Source organism: Candidozyma haemuli (assembly GCF_002926055.2).
Source record: "Candidozyma haemuli strain B11899 chromosome Unknown C_2014730914, whole genome shotgun sequence".
Taxonomy (NCBI): Eukaryota; Fungi; Ascomycota; class Pichiomycetes; order Serinales; family Metschnikowiaceae; genus Candidozyma; species Candidozyma haemuli.
In genome coordinates this window covers 1,152,758-1,173,694 of record NW_020289904.1, presented here as the reverse complement: position 1 = coordinate 1,173,694, position 20,937 = coordinate 1,152,758, and the positions used below count along the sequence as shown (strand labels likewise).

At 44.2% G+C, this 20,937-nt stretch overlaps 12 protein-coding genes across 12 annotated transcripts; 8 read left to right on the top strand and 4 right to left on the bottom strand. All coding sequences in view use genetic code 12, as the record gives it.

The window, feature by feature from the left end:
- Positions 1–302: 302 nt before the first annotated feature.
- On the bottom strand, positions 303–1,988 carry RCK2 (serine/threonine protein kinase; the record flags this gene model as incomplete). Its single annotated transcript, XM_025485838.1, has 1 exon — positions 303–1,988. The coding sequence occupies one exon, from the start codon at positions 1,986–1,988 to the stop codon at positions 303–305; it is 1,686 nt and encodes a 561-aa protein (XP_025341303.1).
- A 2,098-nt stretch (positions 1,989–4,086) lies between these two features.
- On the top strand, positions 4,087–4,818 carry CXQ85_002149 (putative phosphoric monoester hydrolase; the record flags this gene model as incomplete). Its single annotated transcript, XM_025485837.1, has 1 exon — positions 4,087–4,818. The coding sequence occupies one exon, from the start codon at positions 4,087–4,089 to the stop codon at positions 4,816–4,818; it is 732 nt and encodes a 243-aa protein (XP_025341302.1).
- Positions 4,819–5,001: 183 nt separating this feature from the next.
- Positions 5,002–6,246, bottom strand: RME1 (Rme1p; the record flags this gene model as incomplete). The annotated part of the gene is made up of 1 exon (XM_025485836.1): positions 5,002–6,246. One exon carries the CDS (start codon positions 6,244–6,246, stop codon positions 5,002–5,004), a length of 1,245 nt encoding a protein of 414 aa, XP_025341301.1.
- Positions 6,247–8,377: 2,131 nt separating this feature from the next.
- SMF12 (divalent metal ion transporter) lies at positions 8,378–9,904 on the top strand (the record flags this gene model as incomplete). The annotated part of the gene is made up of 1 exon (XM_025485835.1): positions 8,378–9,904. One exon carries the CDS (start codon positions 8,378–8,380, stop codon positions 9,902–9,904), a length of 1,527 nt encoding a protein of 508 aa, XP_025341300.1.
- Positions 9,905–10,951: 1,047 nt separating this feature from the next.
- TPK2 (cAMP-dependent protein kinase catalytic subunit) lies at positions 10,952–12,349 on the top strand (the record flags this gene model as incomplete). The annotated part of the gene is made up of 1 exon (XM_025485834.1): positions 10,952–12,349. The coding sequence occupies one exon, from the start codon at positions 10,952–10,954 to the stop codon at positions 12,347–12,349; it is 1,398 nt and encodes a 465-aa protein (XP_025341299.1).
- A 258-nt stretch (positions 12,350–12,607) lies between these two features.
- On the bottom strand, positions 12,608–12,946 carry CXQ85_002145 (DNA-directed RNA polymerase II core subunit; the record flags this gene model as incomplete). The annotated part of the gene is made up of 1 exon (XM_025485833.1): positions 12,608–12,946. One exon carries the CDS (start codon positions 12,944–12,946, stop codon positions 12,608–12,610), a length of 339 nt encoding a protein of 112 aa, XP_025341298.1.
- Positions 12,947–13,423: 477 nt separating this feature from the next.
- CXQ85_002144 (mitochondrial 54S ribosomal protein bL12m) lies at positions 13,424–13,924 on the top strand (the record flags this gene model as incomplete). The annotated part of the gene is made up of 1 exon (XM_025485832.1): positions 13,424–13,924. One exon carries the CDS (start codon positions 13,424–13,426, stop codon positions 13,922–13,924), a length of 501 nt encoding a protein of 166 aa, XP_025341297.1.
- Positions 13,925–14,080: 156 nt separating this feature from the next.
- On the top strand, positions 14,081–14,962 carry AFT2 (Aft2p; the record flags this gene model as incomplete). Its single annotated transcript, XM_025485831.1, has 1 exon — positions 14,081–14,962. The coding sequence occupies one exon, from the start codon at positions 14,081–14,083 to the stop codon at positions 14,960–14,962; it is 882 nt and encodes a 293-aa protein (XP_025341296.1).
- Positions 14,963–15,606: 644 nt separating this feature from the next.
- CXQ85_002142 (uncharacterized protein) lies at positions 15,607–16,350 on the top strand (the record flags this gene model as incomplete). The annotated part of the gene is made up of 1 exon (XM_025485830.1): positions 15,607–16,350. The coding sequence occupies one exon, from the start codon at positions 15,607–15,609 to the stop codon at positions 16,348–16,350; it is 744 nt and encodes a 247-aa protein (XP_025341295.1).
- A 25-nt stretch (positions 16,351–16,375) lies between these two features.
- Positions 16,376–16,810, bottom strand: DQD1 (Dqd1p; the record flags this gene model as incomplete). The annotated part of the gene is made up of 1 exon (XM_025485829.1): positions 16,376–16,810. One exon carries the CDS (start codon positions 16,808–16,810, stop codon positions 16,376–16,378), a length of 435 nt encoding a protein of 144 aa, XP_025341294.1.
- A 281-nt stretch (positions 16,811–17,091) lies between these two features.
- CXQ85_002140 (uncharacterized protein) lies at positions 17,092–17,922 on the top strand (the record flags this gene model as incomplete). The annotated part of the gene is made up of 1 exon (XM_025485828.1): positions 17,092–17,922. One exon carries the CDS (start codon positions 17,092–17,094, stop codon positions 17,920–17,922), a length of 831 nt encoding a protein of 276 aa, XP_025341293.1.
- Positions 17,923–18,737: 815 nt separating this feature from the next.
- On the top strand, positions 18,738–20,921 carry FAA21 (medium-chain fatty acid-CoA ligase; the record flags this gene model as incomplete). The annotated part of the gene is made up of 1 exon (XM_025485827.1): positions 18,738–20,921. The coding sequence occupies one exon, from the start codon at positions 18,738–18,740 to the stop codon at positions 20,919–20,921; it is 2,184 nt and encodes a 727-aa protein (XP_025341292.1).
- Between the last annotated feature and the right edge of the window lie 16 nt (positions 20,922–20,937).

Sequence of the window (20,937 nt, the reverse complement as noted above, 5' to 3'; positions counted from 1 at the left end):
TAATAATATTTTGTAAGATATAATAAAGCCGTATATGAAATCGTAAATAAAATAAAAAGGAAAGGAAGAAGCTCCAAAGCTTTAAAACTAAGCGTCTCTGGCCAGGACTCCGACTCTTTGTGCTTTATAATGTCTGTGTGTGAATAACCCTCTATAATGACCGCCCATAGTACCGTATGTACTAATAATTAACGTTATCCTTTATGTGATTGTTTCATGATGAAGTTTTTTTTTGTCTTTTGCATTTATCTTTAATTTCGTGAATAGACTGTCCTGCCAGCGAGGCATCGAAATATGTTGTCTTAGTAAAGTGGCTTGTTCTTTCTTCTTTCCAAGATCGACGCACCATGCAAGTTCAAGTCGAACATATTCTTTTCAGCATCGTGAGTGTCTTCATGGATACGAGACTTGAAACTGTAGTCTGCATCTTCTTCTTCCTCGACCATGTCTGGGAGGTTGTTGCGACCAGGGTTGTGGAGAGCGTTCTCTTCACCAGCACGGTGAACGGCAGCTGAAATGTCGAAAGCATCACGCATAGCATTTGCAGCTGGCGAATACAACTCTTGTCTGTACATGCTCAGGTTCAATCTGCCGATTTGAGAAGAATACTTTGGCTGCTTGGGTTTGGATGGAGACTCGAACGCTCTGCCGGCCTCCCTCAACCATGGGTCTTGGAGAAGCTCGTCGATCGTATAACGTTGAGTAGGGTCCACTGTTAAGAGACGAGAAACACAGTATTTTGCGCCAGCGCTGATTTCGTCCCACCAAGGAGCTAAGAAAGTGTATTCGCCTCTTGCAACTTTTTCCGTGAGGGTTTCGATCCTCTCGTCGTAGAAGGGAGGGAAACCACACAAAACAGTGTAAAGAACGCACCCAAGGGCCCACATATCAACTTCCTTGGAATAGCGTTCGTCACGCACAATTTCTGGGGCAGTATAACCAACTGTACCGCACGGCGTCTTAGTGTTGTGACCCCAGATTTGCTTAGAGAGACCAAAGTCAGCGAGTTTCACAGTTCCGATGGTACCACCACCGACACCTGGAGTGAACTCACCTTCGTCCTTCTTCGTCTTTGGATCATCCGAGCGTCTCAACTTGGCGATCGGATTGTACGAAGGCTTAAACTCTGTTGGGACGAAAAGCAAGTTCTCCGGTTTAATATCTCTGTGAACAATGCCAACCTCCTCATGCAAATGACGCACAGCTAAAGCGGTCTGGTAAATGACGTGACGAGCTAAGTTCTCAGAAAGGTATGTGTAGTTGACGATGGCGGTGAAGATCTCACCACCGCCCACAAGCTCTTGAACAATGTAATAGTAAGGCTCACTCTCAATAAACTCGATGAAGTTAACGATGTTTGGGTGCTTGAGCTGTCTCATTATTATGACCTCCTTAAGCACGGCCTGCTTTTGAGCGTTATCCATCTGGTACTTACGAAGAACCTTGATAGCAACATGACGACCAGACTCACGGTGACGAGCCTTGAAAACCACAGAGAAAGCACCGTCTCCAAGCTTCTCCATCATTTCGTACAGGTGGAGGTTTGGGTACTTCAGTTGCTTCTTTCTTTGTCTGCGTTCTTCTTCAACGATCTTTGATGCATATTCGTAGTTGTCGATATTCTGAGCGTAGGCTTCGTTATTGAAGTCTTGGTTCTGGAAGTCGTTTTGCTGTTTTTCATGACGGTCGATGACCTGCTTCTTGTGCTGATGGTCCAGCAGAGGGGTGCATTCAGTTGGAGCATGCTTCTTGCATCTTTCGACATCATCCTGGGAAGAACCAGAAGTGCCATCGGAAAAGTCCAAGTCGGATGGGAGTGTAGAATGGCCAGCGAAAGTAGACTCCGAAGCATCTATCATGTCAGCTTCAGCATCAGCCAAGGCGCCTTGGTCCTTGACTTGCGTATGGGACATATCGGTCTTTTGGGTAGGGTTGTTAGGATTTGCTGATTTTCCGTGTCTAATGAATGCCTTCAAGTTATCAAACATTTTGGTTAAAGACAGAAAACAAGTTGGCCTCAAGTTTGGGTTGAGGCGAATGTTTTATAGATATGAGCGCGGGAGCAAGTAACAATCTTGCGTCCAGGGCGTCAAAAAAAAAAAAAAGTAAAAAAACTGTGAGGCAGTAAGGCTTGGGGCTATTGTGACGAGCGAAAGTGGGAAAACTTTGATGACACTGGTATAAGAATTTGACAAGTAAGTGAATCCAAAACTTTGGCGATAAATCAAAAAAGACCAAAAGAAGTTACCCATGCGAGCAACCTCTCTTTTGTATGCTGGCAGCAGCCCATTTTTTTTTTTTTTTTTTTTTTCTTCGGCCTCCAGGTGGGGTCTGTACTCAAGAAATCGTGCTTTAGTCCTCCTGCTGTAGTCTAGGCAGCCCTCTATAAGCTGCCATCAAGCAATGAACGTCAGTGGTCCTGCAGCGGTTGGCAAGAAAGACCACGACATGAGCCACTAGTATGCTGCTGCTTGTTTTTTTGCTTAATTTGCCGGTGAGGCGAGTGTAGGCGGAGGCAGTGGCCACATGTGGGTTTTTGCTCCAACGAAGCATGGTCCAGCCATGGCAGAACCCTTTAAAGTATAGGGGCCTCTCTCCCATGGAGTCTATTCCAGTGCTGCAATATTGCTGCGTCACTTTATCGCGCATATACTTATTGCTTAACCCTCTTGTACCCCCAGGAACCAAGTGCTCGCCTTAGCCTGCCGAGGAAGGCCTACCGAGTATTGCTTAGCTTTATTTTGGTAAAGTATAAGGTTCCAGATCTCCATTGGGCCAGGCTTGCTGTGGCTAATGTTAACACTGCAACAGAATTTCTCGCCCATTACGTAGCTTGCTCGCGGCGCTCCGTCGCTCCCGTGGCTCGTGCAGCAGTATAATCTCGCTAACGTTGCTACCTTGTTAACAGCGGCTATATGTCATTCTTTGCGCCTCCATAGCCACAACCTAGACCTGGCGGAACTCCGTTGTCATATTTAGTATCAATCCCGAATAAAACAGGGTCCAGGGCAGCTAATCTGGGGTACTTGCCCATTACGTATGGTAATGACATCAATAATCGCCTATTAGGCTGCAAAAAAAAACGATTACACGCATTCACGAAATCCCCATATCATACGGTACATTGCATTCTTCGTTAAAGTGCACCTAACTGAGACAGACACCTTCGTTTGCGTAAGCCTACCCATCCCTGAAGCCACGACACCTTGGAGGGCCACCGGAACTCCGCTACCATTCGCCCCTACTAGCCTCAATGGTTGCTGCGGACCAGTTTATTTTTTTTTTTTTTCCCTTGCTTGTTTTTTTTTGCTTATGTTCTTTTGTGGAACCTGTAAAACATGCGTCTGCCCATCACGTCATATAAACCAATCGTCACTGCTCTCGACATGTCTCAGCTCATAACGTGCCTCATAGTTTAAAATACCATGCCATTCAGATGATGCTCTCCTTCATACGTCACTGTTGATTCCTAACCCTTCTATTATTTTCCTCCAAGCAAACTTTCCAAGGCTTTTTCGCAACCATCCCTTTATTACCCAGCAAAAGCAACGGTCGCTCAGGCCCGCCCACGGACCGTTGTGGTTGCGATTTTACTTCTGTTACCATCTAGCTCCTAACCTTTTTGCTAGTGGTAGCTTGTCCGCGCGGAAGTCCACCGCCGCAAGGGTCTAACGCAGGGTGAGTTTCGAGAAAGACGAACAAAGCGCTTGCATATGTGGAATCCCGGATCGAAGTGAGACATTTTGGGGAAAGCATTCAGTGCAGCAGGGGTGAAACAGATGTCTTACATTGACGGAGTCCCGTAAAAACCTACTCTCTACCGGAATCCCTTGGAAGCTATATGTATGCACCCACGTATGGGCTCACTTTCGTGCACACAGATTAAAGCCTAATTTTTTTCTGCCCATCTCTGATCAGCGCTACTTCGCGCCTTGTGGCAAATTATCTGAGACACAAAAACCCTTGCTCTGGCTGCGCAATCATGTGGACAAGATTCACGTGTGGCCTGCACGTGCGTCCATAACGGCTACGTCCAGTTCAGCCGAGCCTTTTGGCTTTCTTGTGGTAAATACTACTACTATAAACATGTCTGCTAATATTCCTGCCATTGTGTTCACCGACTGGGACGGTACCGTTACTCTCCAGGACTCTAACGACTACTTGACTGAGAACCTCGGTTTTGGTCGTCCAAAGAGATTGGAGGTCAATGACGATATTTTGTATGGCAAGAAGACTTTCAAGGACGGTTTCTCCGAGATGTTGGCCTCAATTCCTACTCCGTTCCCAGAATGTATTGACTTCTTGTTGAAGAACATCAAGCTTGACCCTGGTTTCAAGGAATTCTTCCAGTGGGCCGACTCCAGAGGTATTCCTGTTGTCGTTGTAAGCAGCGGTATGACTCCAATTATCCATGCTTTGCTCGAGAGATTGGTTGGTTCTGAGGCTGTTGACAAGATCTTGATCATGTCCAACGATGTCAAGATTGACGAGGCTACTGATAAGTGGAACATTGTCTACAAGCACCCTGAGAGTGGCTTTGGCCACGATAAGAGTCTCTCGATCAAGGAGTACTTGAACGATAAGGGATTCAATGAGTCCAACATGCCTCCTTTGTTCTACTGTGGTGATGGCGTGAGTGACTTGTCCGCTGCCAAAGAGACAAACTTGTTGTTTGCCAAACATGGTAAGGACTTGATCAAGTACTGCAGAAGAGAAGACATTCCATACACTGAGTTCAACGACTTTGCTGAGATCACTGCCAAGATCAAGGCATGTGTTGACGACGGTAAGGACTATAAGGACTTTATCGAGAATTAAGTGCTTGAAGGCTGGAACTTTTTATTAGATCACTTAGAATAAACTTATATACAACGTCTCTCGCTACCAACAGTGCTAGAAGCATTGCTAGATTGAAAATCGTATATACAAGAATTTATAAAAAAAAAGTGACAAAACGGAATTAATCGTAGATATAAATTGACATGATAAAAGTATTACGCATTAACAGAATTTTGTAACGTGTTGTGGTCCGGGTTGATGAACACATCTGTGATGGCGAAGAAGACTGTCCAGTCGGTAAAAAGCCCTAGCACAATGAGATACCTTGCAGACATAGACTAGTTTCAAAAATTGTTTCAAGTCTTCCTTCGACTCAGATAATTCGTAGTCATCTTCGGGTAGCGAACAGGTGTGCTTGTCTCCCCTAGTTCTAGCATTGTACTCTTTGAGGTGGTGGTTGCAGATGTGTCTGCGAAGCGCTATACGGCGATTGAAACCAATAACGGAAAATGTACATGTTTCGTCAGGACAAAAGTTTTCCCTGACGAGCTTTTTGTCATCAATGTGTTTAGCTAGCTCGATGAAGCCATTGAAAGTCTTCCCACAGCATCCACAAGAAATGGGTCTGTTACTTGAGTCTGCCTTGCCGACCCTATCGTAGAGGGACTGAAGGCGACTCTGTGTTGAGCCTTGCGTCGTCTTACCCAGTGGTGCAGTATTGGGCAAAGCGGTATCGCCAGGGTCCACTTGGTTAGAAAGCAAAGGTGGATCACTGTTGGACAGGGAGAACGAGCCGTATGATCCTTCTGATACCTTAGTCTTTTCTGACTCTTCCAGAGTTTGACTCATTCTCTTACTCATCTTGTCTTCGATGTTGTCGGCATTTGGTATTGTAATGGGTTGTGCGATGTCACCAAAATAATTGGAGTATAGGTTGGTACCAGATGTGCTGGTCAGTCGGTTGGGTAGATACATATCCCAATGCTTCAACGACTCAAAAGTTGCATCGCTCGTTGGAGATGCAAAACTCAGGTTCAAATGAGTCGGTGAGTCTGATAATGAAGCAGGTATCACTGTCTCTTGAATGCCTGGGTCTTCCGGTGCCAGTAACAAAGAATTCTGACCAAAAGATGCATCACTAAAACGTTTACCTTGTGGGAAATTTTCTGTTCTCAGCAAAGCACCGTCATCGAAGAAGGATGCATCACCAAGTTGAAATCGGCCTTCGAAATCAAAGACACCTAACTCATCTTCGCCATCCAAGGATTTTCTCTCCTTGTAAAGATTCTCCTCATTCGTTGGTGGAATTGAGCCGGTGGCTGAAGGATTCAATAATCTACCTGAATCAAACTGGAAACGTAGATCAGTGTCCTCTTTGTAAGAGGTCCAGGATTTGTCCAAGGTGGGTGGCATGTATTCATCCTTTCCAGGCCAATGGGTGTCGTTGTTGGATACTTTGCAGAACATTGCTACGTTATCTGCTGTTGACGTTTTCATAACTTAAATTCTTACTTCTACCTCGAGCTCTGAATACAGTTATCGAGAAGGCGCCAAATTGAAAGGGGAAGTGTGAAGGAAAATAGTTTGGTAGTTTGGGAAGGCCAGGTCGGTGTGGGTTCTTATATATGTTCGGCCACATAATGGAGGAGCTGGGCCTTGGTTAGAGAGACTAAGATCGACTGAAACGATGCATGCCATGCATCCGTTAACGCTTCTTCCAGCAAGGCGATGTAACAAGGTACATGATGATCGACTTTGCGTACGAAAAGTTTAATTGAAAAGCATTCAATAACGTGCGCTAGCAATAATCAACCATTGATTGTAATGGGCCTTGACTATACGTAATCTGACAAGCATGGCAACAAAAAACGCCCGGGTATTATGTAGCAAACTGAAGTGCATGGTATGTAGATCGGTTTGTTCGGTGAGAACCTACATCACGGCTGTGTGCTGGCCATCTACAAATAAACTTTCCATTGGGATTGCTTTTCCAGACAATTCCACGGCTGTAGATCTTGAGTATATGGGAATAGCAATGTCGTCCAATTTCGTTTCATCGTACTCCTATTGAGTACGCACCTCACCCGGCGAGGGGGCCCCTGCATCGTTTCTGCATACACGTTGGCCTATGCGGGATCTTGCATTTAATGCAAGCCTCGAGGACACTTCGAAGTAATACGTAAGAGCAACTTCACCCTTGAATTCCTCAATATTGGCGCTCATCAATTGATTAGCGATTGAAATATAAGCCCTCGAGCGGATTTCTACCAGTTTTAAAGAGATAGCTTCTCTGTTCGATGTGTGCCAAGTTAGCGCAAGTTCCCGACCCAAATCTCACTTGAGGATCTTGAAAGACCTGCAGCTTGGAACCATCTAGAAACCGCTCAAGACACTTTGGTTTACAACTTACCAGTGCATGGAAAATATCCTAATGAATAAAATAATTACCTTGAACGACGATTTGGATACCTTGCTCGAAAAGAATTCCGTTTGCTTCTTTGTTCCAGAACTCTGTCTGAGGGGTACCAGCTAATGGTTTTGGCACTATCGAGTTCGGCAGAGAGTAAAAGAGAGAGAGATATTTAACTCCAACAATTCATGATGAGCCATTATAGTACTGGTGGTGTACTGCTTAAAGATGCCCGTCTCCTTTTTTTTTTTTTTTTTTTTTTTTTTTTTTTGACCCCACAGTGATATGATAAACTTAAGCCTAAGCGAATACATGGAATGTTGAAGTTTGTTTTGTTATGGACTTTTTTTTTTTTCCTTCTTTATAGCGGCATCGACTTAAAACCCTTGTTCTGGATGTTGAAGAAATCTGAAGTTAAATGACCGGAGCGGCCAGTGCATGATGATCTTCTTGGGCGCTGTTGAATCCCTAGAAGCTTTCCAAAGCCTGTTTTTCGTATTACTTGCTTACGGAGGAGCGTCCCAACAATCAAGAAAATTGACTCTGGCTTTTTTTTTTTTCGAGTGAAGTGACGTGACACCAGCATGAGTTGTTCTATCAATCAATTTTTCAGGGATATGTCGTCATAGGCTATCTCCTATGTTGGATGGAAATTTATCTGAAATTTTACAAGCAAGCGTTTGTCAAGCCACCTGTGCAGTTTCCACTTGTTTCCAATTTCTAAATGCTCCATTACCGCCACTTCTAGGACAACTCCAGATAATGGACCTTTTTTTTTTTTTTGCTTTTTGGTTGTTCGAATTACTTTGCGTTTTCCACGAGGGTAACACGCTGTTCGGTAATCCGTCTTGCTGAAACCACACCCCACGGTTTTAGCCTTGCATGGGATTGACGGTTGGGGTGGATCCATTGAAAATGCATCCTTGAACCCTCACCATCTCATTATCAATGTGCTCTTGTAGCACTGTATATTTCGAATAGGCCAAGCGCTAAGTTTATCGGAAGTTGACACCGGGAAATATCGAATGTTGACCTTTAATAGGAAATTGTGATCTCGAGGTTCGCCGATCGCGCCGCCTCAGTGGGTTAAAAAGTGGTAAGGTGCCGGACTTTATGCTCGTCTGGGCGTTTTGACAGATCCTTTTTTTCTTGTCCTTCTATTTCTGCCAGGTTGCTAAAATACTACTCATGAGCGCTACTTGTGATAACTCGACAAGGATGGGCAGTTTGAAAGAAGTCGCCAGAAAATATGCTAGTTTCATTGGCCCAGGCATTATGATCTCAGTGGCATACATGGATCCTGGTAATTATTCAACTGGTGTGTCTGCTGGCGCCAATAATAGATTTTCATTACTTTTCTTCGTGTTCATTTCCAACTTCATGGCGATTTTTTTACAATCCTTATGCATCAAATTAGGCACTGTTACGGGGTTCGATTTGGCTCGTTGCTGCCGTGAATACTTGCCCAAGAAGTTGAATTATGTGATGTGGTTCTTGGCTGAATGTGCGATTATCGCTACAGATGTCGCTGAAGTGATTGGTTCCGCAATTGCTCTTAACATCTTGCTACGGATTCCATTACCGGCTGGAGTCGTCATTACAATTGTTGACGTGCTAGTGGTTCTTGCCGCATATCGATCTGACCTGCCGCTGGCTACATTCATTAGGTTCTTTGAATATGCTGTCGCACTTTTAGTGATTGGTGTGGTTTCTTGTTTTGCTGCTTTGCTAGCCTATCTACCCGAAGGTTCGGCGCCAGTGGGCCTTGTCTTCCGAGGGTTCGTTCCTTCGAAGGAAATGACGGAAAATGGTGGTTTGGGTATTGCTACTTCTATCATTGGTGCAACTGTGATGATTCATTCCCTTTTTTTGGGTTCAGGCATTGTTCAACCACGTCTCAGGGAGTATGACTCCTTACACGGAAATTTACAAGGTCTGGATTCCAATTTGGAAAAGCTGGAGGATATCCGGGAAAAAACCTCGGAAATCATGGATAAGGAATACAAGCCTCTGTTCGCCGCAGTCAAGTATTGCTACAAATACTCAATCATAGAGCTTGTGGTTACGCTTATGACATTCGCCGTGTTCGTGAATGCGGCAATTGTGATTGTTGCAGGCGGCTCTCTTTACGATACTCCCCAGGCCTCAAACGCAGACTTGTACGTGATACATGATTTGTTGCTGAAAATTTTAGCTCCCGTGGCTGGAACGATATTCATGTTAGCCTTATTATTCTCTGGTCAAAGTGCTGGTATTGTTTGCACCATTGCTGGGCAGATGGTTAGCGAAGGCCATTTGAATTGGACATGCAAACCTTGGGTTCGAAGATTGATAACGAGAGGCATTGCAATTGTGCCGTGCCTTATTATATCTCTTTGCATTGGAAGACAAGCTTTAAGTGCCGCCTTAAATGTGTCACAAATTGTTATATCGCTTCTTCTTCCGCCACTTATGATGCCCCTTATCTACTTCACTTGTAACAAAAAAATCATGCGAGTTGAAAAAGAAGGAGATTTGGGTGCCCAAGAACAAGAAAACACAGAAGAGCATGAGCTTGAAAAGGAGGGTAATACTTCTGAAGATGGGAAAGAGTATCATCAGATGGAGAACTCTTGGACTACAACTGTTTTACTTGTGCTTGTTTGGCTATTCGTTTCCGGGTTGAATATCTATTCAATTGTCCAAATGGCGCAAACAGGTATTTATCTGGCCTAGGTGTTTTTTTTTTTTTTTTTTTTTTTGTTGAATTCAATTAAATGGAAAGCTCTATACATGTATATATCTGAAAGAGAAAAACCATCTATTACTCAGATCTTCCTCGTTTGACAAAGTCGTGTGAACCCTAATGGTCCCCCCGAAATGCCACTGGAGTAGGATCCGCCATCATAAAGATAGTATTGTAGCTGTCATCGTCCCATGGGTGGAATCCGCTTGAGGGCTGCTGTAAGCTCGGCTTGCAGAAGTGGCTCAAGCGCAGAGGCATCCCGACTCCGGAGCTCTTAAAATATTAAAAAAGAATTATCAAATATTATCCAGATTTAGGTTAATCAATTTACATTTTAACGATTTTTATGTCGCCCGCATAATAACGCTCGGAAAACACAATTCCTGCCAAAAACCACAAAAAAATAGCCATTGACAATAAATCAGACCGGCAAAGTATCAAATGCAAAAAAACAGAATTATGAAATTTTTTCGGAAAAAAAAGTTATATATTGAAACTTTTCCGGATCCTTAGTTTACCTGGTCGACTCGACTACGCGGTAAATGTACTCATCCGATAAGCCGTCATGGCACCTGCGCGGCAAAACCTACGTATTTCTCATACAGATTTTCATGCACACCCTGGCGAAATACATGCCCAGCTGATTTATATGGCTTATCGAACAGGTCATTTACTAGTATTGAGAATTTTTGCGTTGCCAAGTTCAAGATCCACTACAAATCACTTTTTGTCAATTTTTCTTCTTGATTTTATTTACATTCTTTTTTCTCGTTCTTCGCTTTTTTCCAATATTCCCCCTTGGCCATTCTCAACGACCTTGCTTAAATGAAACACCCGTGCCCCTGCTACGTGAAATGCCCCAAAAGTCTTGTATTACCCTCCCTCAATCCTCACTGGAACACCAGCCACAGGTATCCATCAAGACATTATATCCAAGCTGCGTGGCCAATTGCCGACTACTTACTTAAATCTTGATTCATCACCAGCAACGCCGTGAACCAATTCCGCTTGCTGCCTTGCCAATAAGAGATCTTTAAATGCCGTCGTCGAGCATTCTCAAGAAACTCCATTTAACTAGACTGACCCCCCAACCTCAAGGCCAAGGTAACGCCAATCCTGGATCAGCAGAGATCACCGTCGACTCGTTGGACAACATCAACTCTATGAGTTACTACAATCAACCTGCTCATCCTATTCAACCCGACCCGTCACACGCCAACGAGGCCTCACAAGGTTTTCCATCGCTAGTACCCCAGCAGGTGCAATCGCAGTTTCTGCCACAACAGCAGCAACCACAGGTGAATATTCCATTGTACCAATCGCAGTATCCTCAGCAGATGTCTGAGCCACAGCAACAGGTCGGGCAGCAACAGCAGCAGCAACAGCCTCAACAACAACAGCAATTCGCTCTGCAACAGGAGGCCGACAACAATGCCATCAACTTATCTCTTTTGCCAAGCAGATCGACTGTATCAAAGGGTAAGTATGCTTTGACTGACTTTGCTATAATGAGGACTTTGGGAACAGGCTCCTTTGGCCGTGTTCATCTTGTCAGATCGGTGCACAATGGAAGATACTACGCTATCAAGGTCTTGAAGAAGCATCAAGTTGTTAAGATGAAACAAGTGGAGCACACCAACGATGAGAGAAGAATGTTGAAGTTGGTCGAACATCCATTCTTGATCAGGATGTGGGGAACATTCCAAGATGCAAAGCATTTATTCATGGTTATGGACTATATTGAAGGTGGTGAATTGTTCTCGCTTTTGAGGAAGTCTCAGCGCTTTCCAAACCCAGTTGCAAAGTTTTATGCCGCAGAGGTTGTTTTAGCGTTGGAGTACTTACATTCTCATGACATCATCTATCGTGACTTGAAACCTGAAAACATTCTTTTGGACAGGAACGGACATATTAAGATTACCGACTTTGGTTTCGCAAAAGAGGTCTCGACAGTTACTTGGACATTGTGTGGAACTCCAGACTATATTGCGCCTGAAGTCATCACAACTAAACCATACAACAAGTCTGTCGATTGGTGGTCATTGGGTGTTTTAATCTTTGAAATGTTAGCTGGCTACACTCCCTTCTACGATTCCACCCCCATGAAGACATATGAAAAGATTCTTTCCGGAAAAATTCATTTTCCAAGTTTCTTTAATCATGATGTCGTGGATTTGCTTTCCAGACTCATCACGGCCGACTTATCCTATAGACTAGGGAACTTGTTGAATGGTCCTGCTGATATTAGAAACCACCCATGGTTCTCTGAAGTTGTTTGGGAAAAGTTGTTAGCAAAAGATATTGAAACACCTTACGAGCCACCAATTACAGCAGGAACAGGAGACTCTTCGCTCTTTGATCATTACCCCGAAGAACAGTTGGACTATGGTTGTGTTGGAGAAGACAACTATAAAGAATTATTCACAGATTTCTAAGTGATAATCTATCACGTCTCCTTCGCCTTTCTTGAATACAAAAGACAAAAAAAGAAAAAAAAAGACTTTAAAAGAAAGAAAAGGAACAGCTGTCTAGCTGAAGCAGTTCTTCATGATTCATTTCTTCACTTTACCTTTCGATACATCTATTGATCAACTTCCGAAAATATAACGTTTATTAGCCAGTTATCTTCTGATTCTTTATCTATATTACATAATGAAGTAAGCTGTGACCGAGACTTGCCTGCGTCAGTGATCTCATGCTCTGAAAACTTTTTTACATTCCAAGCACACATAAAACAAGATCATAGAAGTGTCCTTTCTTCTTTGCTGTGACTGGAAAAACACACACTCATGGTTCCCACAAAACGGACATGTTTTATTTGATCTTGGCAAGGTAGGATCCGAGCCGATATCTTGCACCACACCAGCTGTTTCACCAATGTTGGTGATAAGCTCATGACGGTAGACTTTTGGGTTCTCCGCCAACTCTGTGTAGTCACAATTTCGGCAGGAGTAAAGGAGTCTAGCATTATCCTTATCCTCTCTGGGGTACAACATATTGTTGCACTCGGCACAGAAGCGGAAGGAAGCCATTATCGTACCTTGATAATACCTACAGGTGTTGATGCATTTACAACCATTGAGTACTTGAAAATTGTGTAACGCACTACCATATTTCAGACCGTCCATCAAGATAGCTATAACATAAAGAATTTGGATAAAGAACGTTTACGGCCCTAAAATTGATGGCTTCTTTACTCACAAGCCATCAAATGATGTTTAAAAAAATAGCCCTTGCTATGAGTAGTACCAACTTAGTAGAACTTGAGTGTAGCGATGCAAGACGTTGCAGGTAGCAAGAGAAGAGACTAGATTTCAAAATTCAAAGAACATTGAAGTTCAGACTACCTCTCACTCTTTACTAAATGTCAAATTTTTTAATCTTTTCGACGTTGCTGGGGTGAAGAGTCGTGAAATGTCCTAGATCAAGAGACGCACCCGTGCATCCCTAACATTGAGAAAAGTAGTAGAAAAAATTTTCGAACTCTCTGTGAACTTACAAGTCAAATCATGTTACGCCAATCCCTCAGACCAGCATCTAGACTTCTTTCCAGAAGCTGTATTCGTACATCGGTGCGTTTCAACTCTGCTGCCGCTGAAAAGGCTGCTGTCGACCCAAAGATCTCCGCCATTGTCGACCAAATCTCCACATTGACCTTGTTGGAAACTTCGTCTTTGGTCTCTGAGCTCAAAGAAAGATTGAATATCTCCGACATTGCTCTTCCCGCTGCTGGTGCTGCCCCAGCTGCCCCAGCTGCTCCTGTCGAGGAGGAGGTGAAGGAGGTCGTTGAAGAGAAGACCATCTTCGCTATCAAGTTGCAAGAGTTCGACGCCAAGTCCAAACCAAAGATCATTAAGGAAGTCAAGGGCTTGTTGGGCTTGTCCTTGGTTGAGTCTAAGAAGTTCGTCGAAGCCGCTCCAAAGGTTTTGAAGGACAATGTTGCCAAGGAAGATGCTGAAAAGATTAAGGCCAGCTTGGAAGCTTTGGGTGCTAAGGTCGTCTTGGAGTAGACATTGCAAAGACACAAAACTAGCACTTAATTAAACATTCACCTGTACATATACGTCACATCGGAATTTATTGTTGTAGATTATGTATCTTTTGGTATCCCTCGATTAGCCATGTTTTCGCATGAGTGCACCTAGTGTGGTTAATAACTTTACCCCATGTACAAGGTTCCTCTTGAATTCGACCATACAAAGACGTTTAAGAGACGAGCTGACATAAAGCCTTGGCTCTCCAAACATCTTGCAAGGCAAAATTTGAAAGTCGTTATCGAACGGTCTGACAATGTCAAGATAGTGTTCAGATGTAGGGATGGGTCAGCCCACTGCCCCTTCAGGATCAGAGGGAACCACTCGCTACGAACAAAAACATGGTCATTGCTGGTAGTGAACGACTTGCATAACCATCCTGTTGAACATGGCTTTTTATTATCCAAGAAAGAACTCGAGGATCAACAGGCTACAGATATGTTTGTCACGCTTACCAACCGACCTCACCCAGCATCTCAGAACACGTCGCCACAGTATGTCGATAAGATCGTGAAGAAGATGAGTAATGAAGTTGCTAAGGTTGTCTCGGTGAACATATGGCAAAACCATAATCTTAACCATGAGCAGAAGGAGTCGGCGGTAGCCAGATTTGTGGCTGGGATGGTCGACGAGTACTTGGGAGAAGCCCCAAAAAATAATGGGGCTCCAATGATGCCATTGTCACCCTTGCTAAATGAACCTGATATGGGCACTCAACTTCCCGCTCTTGCGGTGTCTACCCGCCTGACAGGACCTTTACCTCCGTTTAATTCACTTCAGAACCAATTACCTCCCCTGCCTGGAGCCCAATTTGATGCTGCAAAAACTCTTAATCCTACACAATTATTGAAAGCAGCAACTCATGATCTACGAGAGTTCAAAGTCGATAACATTGGGGCACCATCTGCTCTGCTATCACTGATAGCACTAGGACAGAATGCTCCTTCACCAGGAGACAAGATTGATGGTGGTCTTTTGGGGAACTTTAATCTGATTAACTATCCAGGTTGGTAGTCTAAGGATTTATTTCCACATCATCTAATAATTCGATATTGAGCTGGATCTCACTATTAAACACTGGCCATCCTTGTACGTACCGAGGACGCATCGTGCAAAAGATGGAGGAGAGATGAAGAGAAAAGGTGTCCCAAGTAATCAAGCTGATTTACAATTGGGTTAAGGATGGCGGGTTTAGACCATAACGCTCCACATATGGAGTTATGTATGAAAACTGTTAATGACCCTTGCTAACTGGTTAGCGAGGCTCTCGCTAAGACATTGTGTCTCAAGGAATACCCGTTTTGTCCCTTAGTTTTAGTAAATTTTACGCATATGAGATATAAAAGAACGAACAGTCTGTATACTTTTCTTGACCTGCCCCGTAGTTAGACCTACCAAGAACTAGTCGACTTTGTAAGAACAAATGGTATCCTAAAGTCAAATGATACACCCCCTTTATCGAAGTTTATACTTAACTAACTTATCAAATAAACACAACATTTATAACCTACCATCCGAAGTGGCTCATTTTCGCAAGACGAGCACTCTGCACTATGTAAGGAAGCCCGATTTGGCGACATCACCAAAGTGTACAGGAGACCTCAATATACGTACTTGATATACCTTCCCAACTCATTACCACCTACCCTTTACAATTCATGATTCTAGAAGACGGTTTCCTGCTCTCAGCACTTGAAGACTCTGTGCTTATTATTCCTTCAATTGCAGTTGGAAACATTCCGCAATTGACTGCTGACCTTTTGCTTCATACATTTGACTTTCAGAAAGTGGCGACTCTCGGGGACGAGTATCTTTTGCCATTCGTGTCGCCTGTTGATCATTCTGTAAACAAGAAGCAACCATCTGGTCTTTCCTTTGGTATTGAAGTCTATTATAGCATAGAGCACCACATCACATTGATCCAACAGAGGTCCCCCATCATCCTGGGTTTCAACGACAAACATGTCAATGAGGTCATCGTTCCATTCATTGAAGCATCCAATCCACAGCATGTGATTGTGATGGACTCGTCGAACAGTGCATTGGTTGAAGGTGTGCCACAGGGAGAGGTCCGAGTACACACTAATGAAGATCTTTTGAGTGAATCATTCCTGTCACTCCTGATTGATAAAGATTCCGCAAGGCCACTCGCCGAGGCAGAAGTACACTTTTCTGATCACACGAAAGCTCTTGAGAAGAGTATCAAAGCATTGGCAAACCTTGTGGTGTTGGAAACGTTCGTTTATGAAGGTGACAACTTCTTTGATGCAAAGGCGCTAGCATCCAAGGTGATCCAGATGTTGAACCTTCCTGCAACAGTATTTGAGACTCCCGCCAGTTGGTTAGGTGTTTATGGAGATAAGCCCGTTCCCCTGGCAATGGAGGAAGGCCTCTACGGTTGATATGACGTCAGACTGATTGTATTCTCTAGTTATTAAGTGCATACTCAATTGCTGCGGTGTATCCATAAGCTCCTAATCCAGCAATTACAGCCACAGAAACGTCCAGGAGGTACAGATGATGCCTGAAGGCTTCTCTGCGATGTACGTTGGTTATATGAACTTCAATAAAAGGCACAGCGATGCCTAACAAAGCATCCCTGATAGCAACGGAAGTATGTGTGTAAGCCCCAGCGTTTATGATAACGAAGTCAACGCCTTCCTTGGCTGCTTCGTGAATGCGATCGACGATATGACCTTCAGTGTTACTTTGGAAAGCGAGCACCTCAGCGCCTCTTTGGCTTGCCTGCTCCTTAGCGGCATTCTCGATGTCGGCCAATGTAGTAGTGCCGTACTTCTCTGGCTCCCTAGAGCCGAGTAAGTTCAAGTTGGGCCCGTTCACAAGTAAGATCTTCTTGGCCATTCTGGAAGTGGTAATACTGGGGTAAAATTTCACTTTGTGCGAAAACGTCTAGCATGAGTCAGCACCACAAAGCACATAAACGTATCTATATGCCACTCAATTGACTAAAAGTAATGTTCAAAGAACAACGCATAGTAACATTTCGTTATGGAGGGGCTAAATAGGACAGATCTAGAATGTGCTCTTTTTCCTTTTGACGTGATGCCCCTGGTAGGAATGCACTCCTAATTGGTACTACCTGAATACTTCGCACTAAGCTTCTGGGTTTCTTTCACACCACAATGACAGCCACAACGCCCCCACAAAATGAAAAGCCTATCTCGAGGCACCCACCTTTCAAACAAGTAGAGCAAACTAGACCGGACTACGATAGCACGAAGTCCTGGAATGTTACCAAAACAGTGCTGCCCGAATGGAAACAGGGCCTGGGCGCCACATCTAGCGAATGGAAGAATTTCAAGAAGATTGCCATTGATCCCAATAGCGAGACGAGATCTCCCGTTGACAACTACAAGTTATTTATTTCAGCAATCACGCCTCGGCCTATTGGCTTCGTCTCGACAGAGAGCAAGCAAGGGAAGCGCAATCTTGCACCATTCTCGTACTTTAATGTGATGAATAGCGATCCGCCTATCTTTGTGTTAGGCTTTAGTGGCGGCAAAGATAAGCCAAAAGACTCGCTTAGAAACATCCTTGAGACCGAGGAACTCACCATTAACATTATCAGTGAGTGGTTTATCGAGGCAGCCAACTACTGTGCGGTGAACTCGCCATATGGAGTGAACGAATGGGAATTGAGCGGCTTGACTCCGTTGGAATCTAGCGCGGTGAAACCGCCCCAGGTTGCCGAAAGCGCTTTCAGCGTAGAAGCGAAATTGGTCGATACCCACGAGTGGAAGCTGAAGAGAGACCCTAGTAAAGCCTCTGGGGTTATGTGTATCGTGGAGGGAGTCAGGATCCATGTGAGGGAAGACTTGATCAACGAGGAACGTAACACGGTCGATACAGCCAAATTGAAGCCGGTGGCCAGATTGGGCGGCATCACTTATGGCCGAGTCAACGACGTGTTTGAGCTTCCACGTCCCGACTACGAGAAAGACGTAGAGAAGTAGGGGTAATATATACTTACCGAGGGCTGATGCTGATAGCGTGCGCGGTGTAGTATCTCGGCAGCACTAAGTGCCGAGAACATGGGGTAGTTGGCAGGCATATGGGGGAATCACCACAATAGAGCTCCAAGGGCATGAGATAGGGCCATGCCAGTGTAAACTCCGGGGAACCATATAAGCCAAAGCCATTAATCTAAAGAAACGAGAAAACAAAAAGAAAGAAAAAAAAAAAGGAAAGTCCTATCTTATCGTCTTCACGCGTCTGGTATGCCAATTTCCAGCTTCCTGTCAAGCGGAAGCACAACGGCCTAAAAACCGCACAGGGCCACCCAACACTCTAAGTTTTACATGTGCCCTTGCATTTGTCAAACCTCCTATGCATTTTGACTATTCGCAAGACGCTTTGTTTTGCAGCCATTTGCTCCGCGCGTAAGAAACTTGAACTAAGTCCGCAGCCAGTAAACTCCGTTTGGGTTTGAACAAGATTAATAGGAAAACTGTCTTTAGTGAAGTTTTTTGATTGAGGTGGATCTCTGAAAACTTCTTCATTAAACGTATTTGCCTGTCTTGGGATAAACCTGTGCGGGGACGGGCCCCCAAAGGCCCATGCTATCGAGATTTGGTGTTGCAGCGGAACTCGAACCGGTCCCTCAAGGTGTATGGTGCACTCTCAACGCCTTGCTCACGACCCCTCATCAGAACCGAGGTTGAGTTTATGTATAAAACTGTAGGAACTTTTCAGGCTTTTTTCAGTGCATAGGTTTATTTTGAAATACAAGTGTATCTAGACAACAGAACCTCTTCGTTTACTTCAAATCATGGCCATGATTCCTTTGTTATCGGTCGCGCCGCAAGCCGTGATGGACCAGATCAAGAGCAGTCTTCCTATGGACTCTGATCGGTTCAAGGATGCTGTTCCACTTCCAGACTCCAAAGAACCCGGCTACTCGGCTGTTTACAGAAACAAGGGTGCTGTTAACGGCTTGATCAACTTGCCTCATCCTGCCCTTACCACCTTGTATGAGACGTACGAGACCTCGGCGTCTGTCTACGCTAACCGAAACGCCATTGGCGTTAGAAGAAAGCTTGAAGACGGCCTGTTTGGACCTTATGAATGGGAGACGTACAGCCAGATCTCTGAAAGAAAGAGAAACTTTGGCTCGGGTCTTCTTTTCTCCTTGAAGAATAACCCTTACAAGACCCTGTCACCAGCTCACCAGAAGATTGATAAGCATGAGGAGATTGCCTCCAAAACTGAAATGTCCTTCATTCTTACTCAGTTTTCTCATAATAGAAAGGAATGGCTTATTTCCGATTTGGCTTGTATTAATTACTCCATCACTAACACGTGCTTGTATGATACTTTGGGCCCGGAGACATCCCACTACATCTTGTCATTGACTGAATCCCCTGTCGTGGTTTGCTCTAGCGACAAACTCGAGCGCTTGATTAACCTCAAGAGAGACCATCCTAATGATTTGAGCAATTTGATTTCCCTTATTTCAATGGACCCTCTTGAACCTACTGAGGCTCGCGAGCTCAAGAGAAAGGCAATCGGCCAGAACATTGAGTTAAGTGAATTAGCCGACATTGAACAGATTGGTAAAGCTCACAAGAAGGCTGATATCCCTCCTTCTCCGCTGACTGTCTATACCATCTCCTTTACCTCTGGCACTACTTCCAATCCAAAAGGTGTGGTTCTCACTAACAGAAACGCTGTCTCTGCATTGACTTTCTGTTTGTCAAGTGCAAAGACCAGAAACACCAACCCAAGAGGCTACAGCTTCTTGCCACTTGCTCACATTTTTGAGAGAATGACTAACCAAGCTGCTCTTATGTTAGGTGCGGAGACTGGTATGCCTCAGTCGCCATCTCCCTTGACTCTTCTCGATGATGTGTTGCAATTGAAGCCTAACGCCTTAAATTTGGTACCTCGTGTGCTTACTAAATTGGAGGCTGCACTCAAGGCCCAAACCATTAGAAATGAAGACAAACCAATGTTGCAGCGTTTGTTCACAAATGCAATTAACACTAAGATGGAGAAGCAGGCAATCGAAGATGGAGCGGCTGGTACCCACATCTTGTATGATCGTTTGATCGGGATACTTCGTAAGAAGATTGGGTTTCAAAACGTGAATAACATCGCAACTGGTTCAGCTCCTATCTCCCCCGAGACCGTTAAGTTCTTGAAGGCTGCTTTGAATACTGGTGTTTCCCAAGGTTATGGTCTCACTGAGTCATTTGCTGGTGTCAGTAGTTCCTTGCAGTTTGAAGCAAAGCCTGGCTCTTGTGGTGCTATCTGTATTACTACAGAAATGAGATTGAAAGATCTTCCAGAGATGAACTACACTGCTGATGATAGCATTGGTCCCAGAGGTGAATTGTTGTTGAGAGGCCCTCAGATCTTCTCTTGCTACTACAAAAACCCCGAGGAAACGAAGAAGGCTCTTGATGAAAATGGCTGGTTCCATACAGGCGATGTTGCCAGAGTAGACCCTACAAATGGTCGTATTTATATCATTGACAGAGTGAAGAATTTCTTTAAGTTGGCTCAGGGTGAATACATTACTCCAGAAAAGATTGAGAACACTTATCTTTCCTGCTACCCATTGACGACACTGTTCTATGCACATGGAGACTCATTAAAGACATATTTAGTGGGTATTGTCGGAGTTGACCCAGTTTCAATCAAGCCTTGGTTGGGTTCGAGGTTTGGCTACAAGGAAGCAGACCTTGAAGACATTTCGAAATTGGTGAAAATCTTGAATCAAAGAGACGTCAAGACTAAGTTTTTAATCGAAGCCAATGGGTCAGTTTCTGAGTTATTGCATGGCTTGGAAAAGTTGCACAATGTCGAATTGGGTATTGATCCGTTGAAGGTTGAGGATGGCGTCGTGACCCCTACTTTCAAGATCAAGAGAGCCAACTGCGCCAGTTTCTTTAAGGAGAGACTCGAGAAGCTTTACGAAGAAGGATCTTTGATTAAAAATGAAAAATTATAAGATGCGACTTATGTCG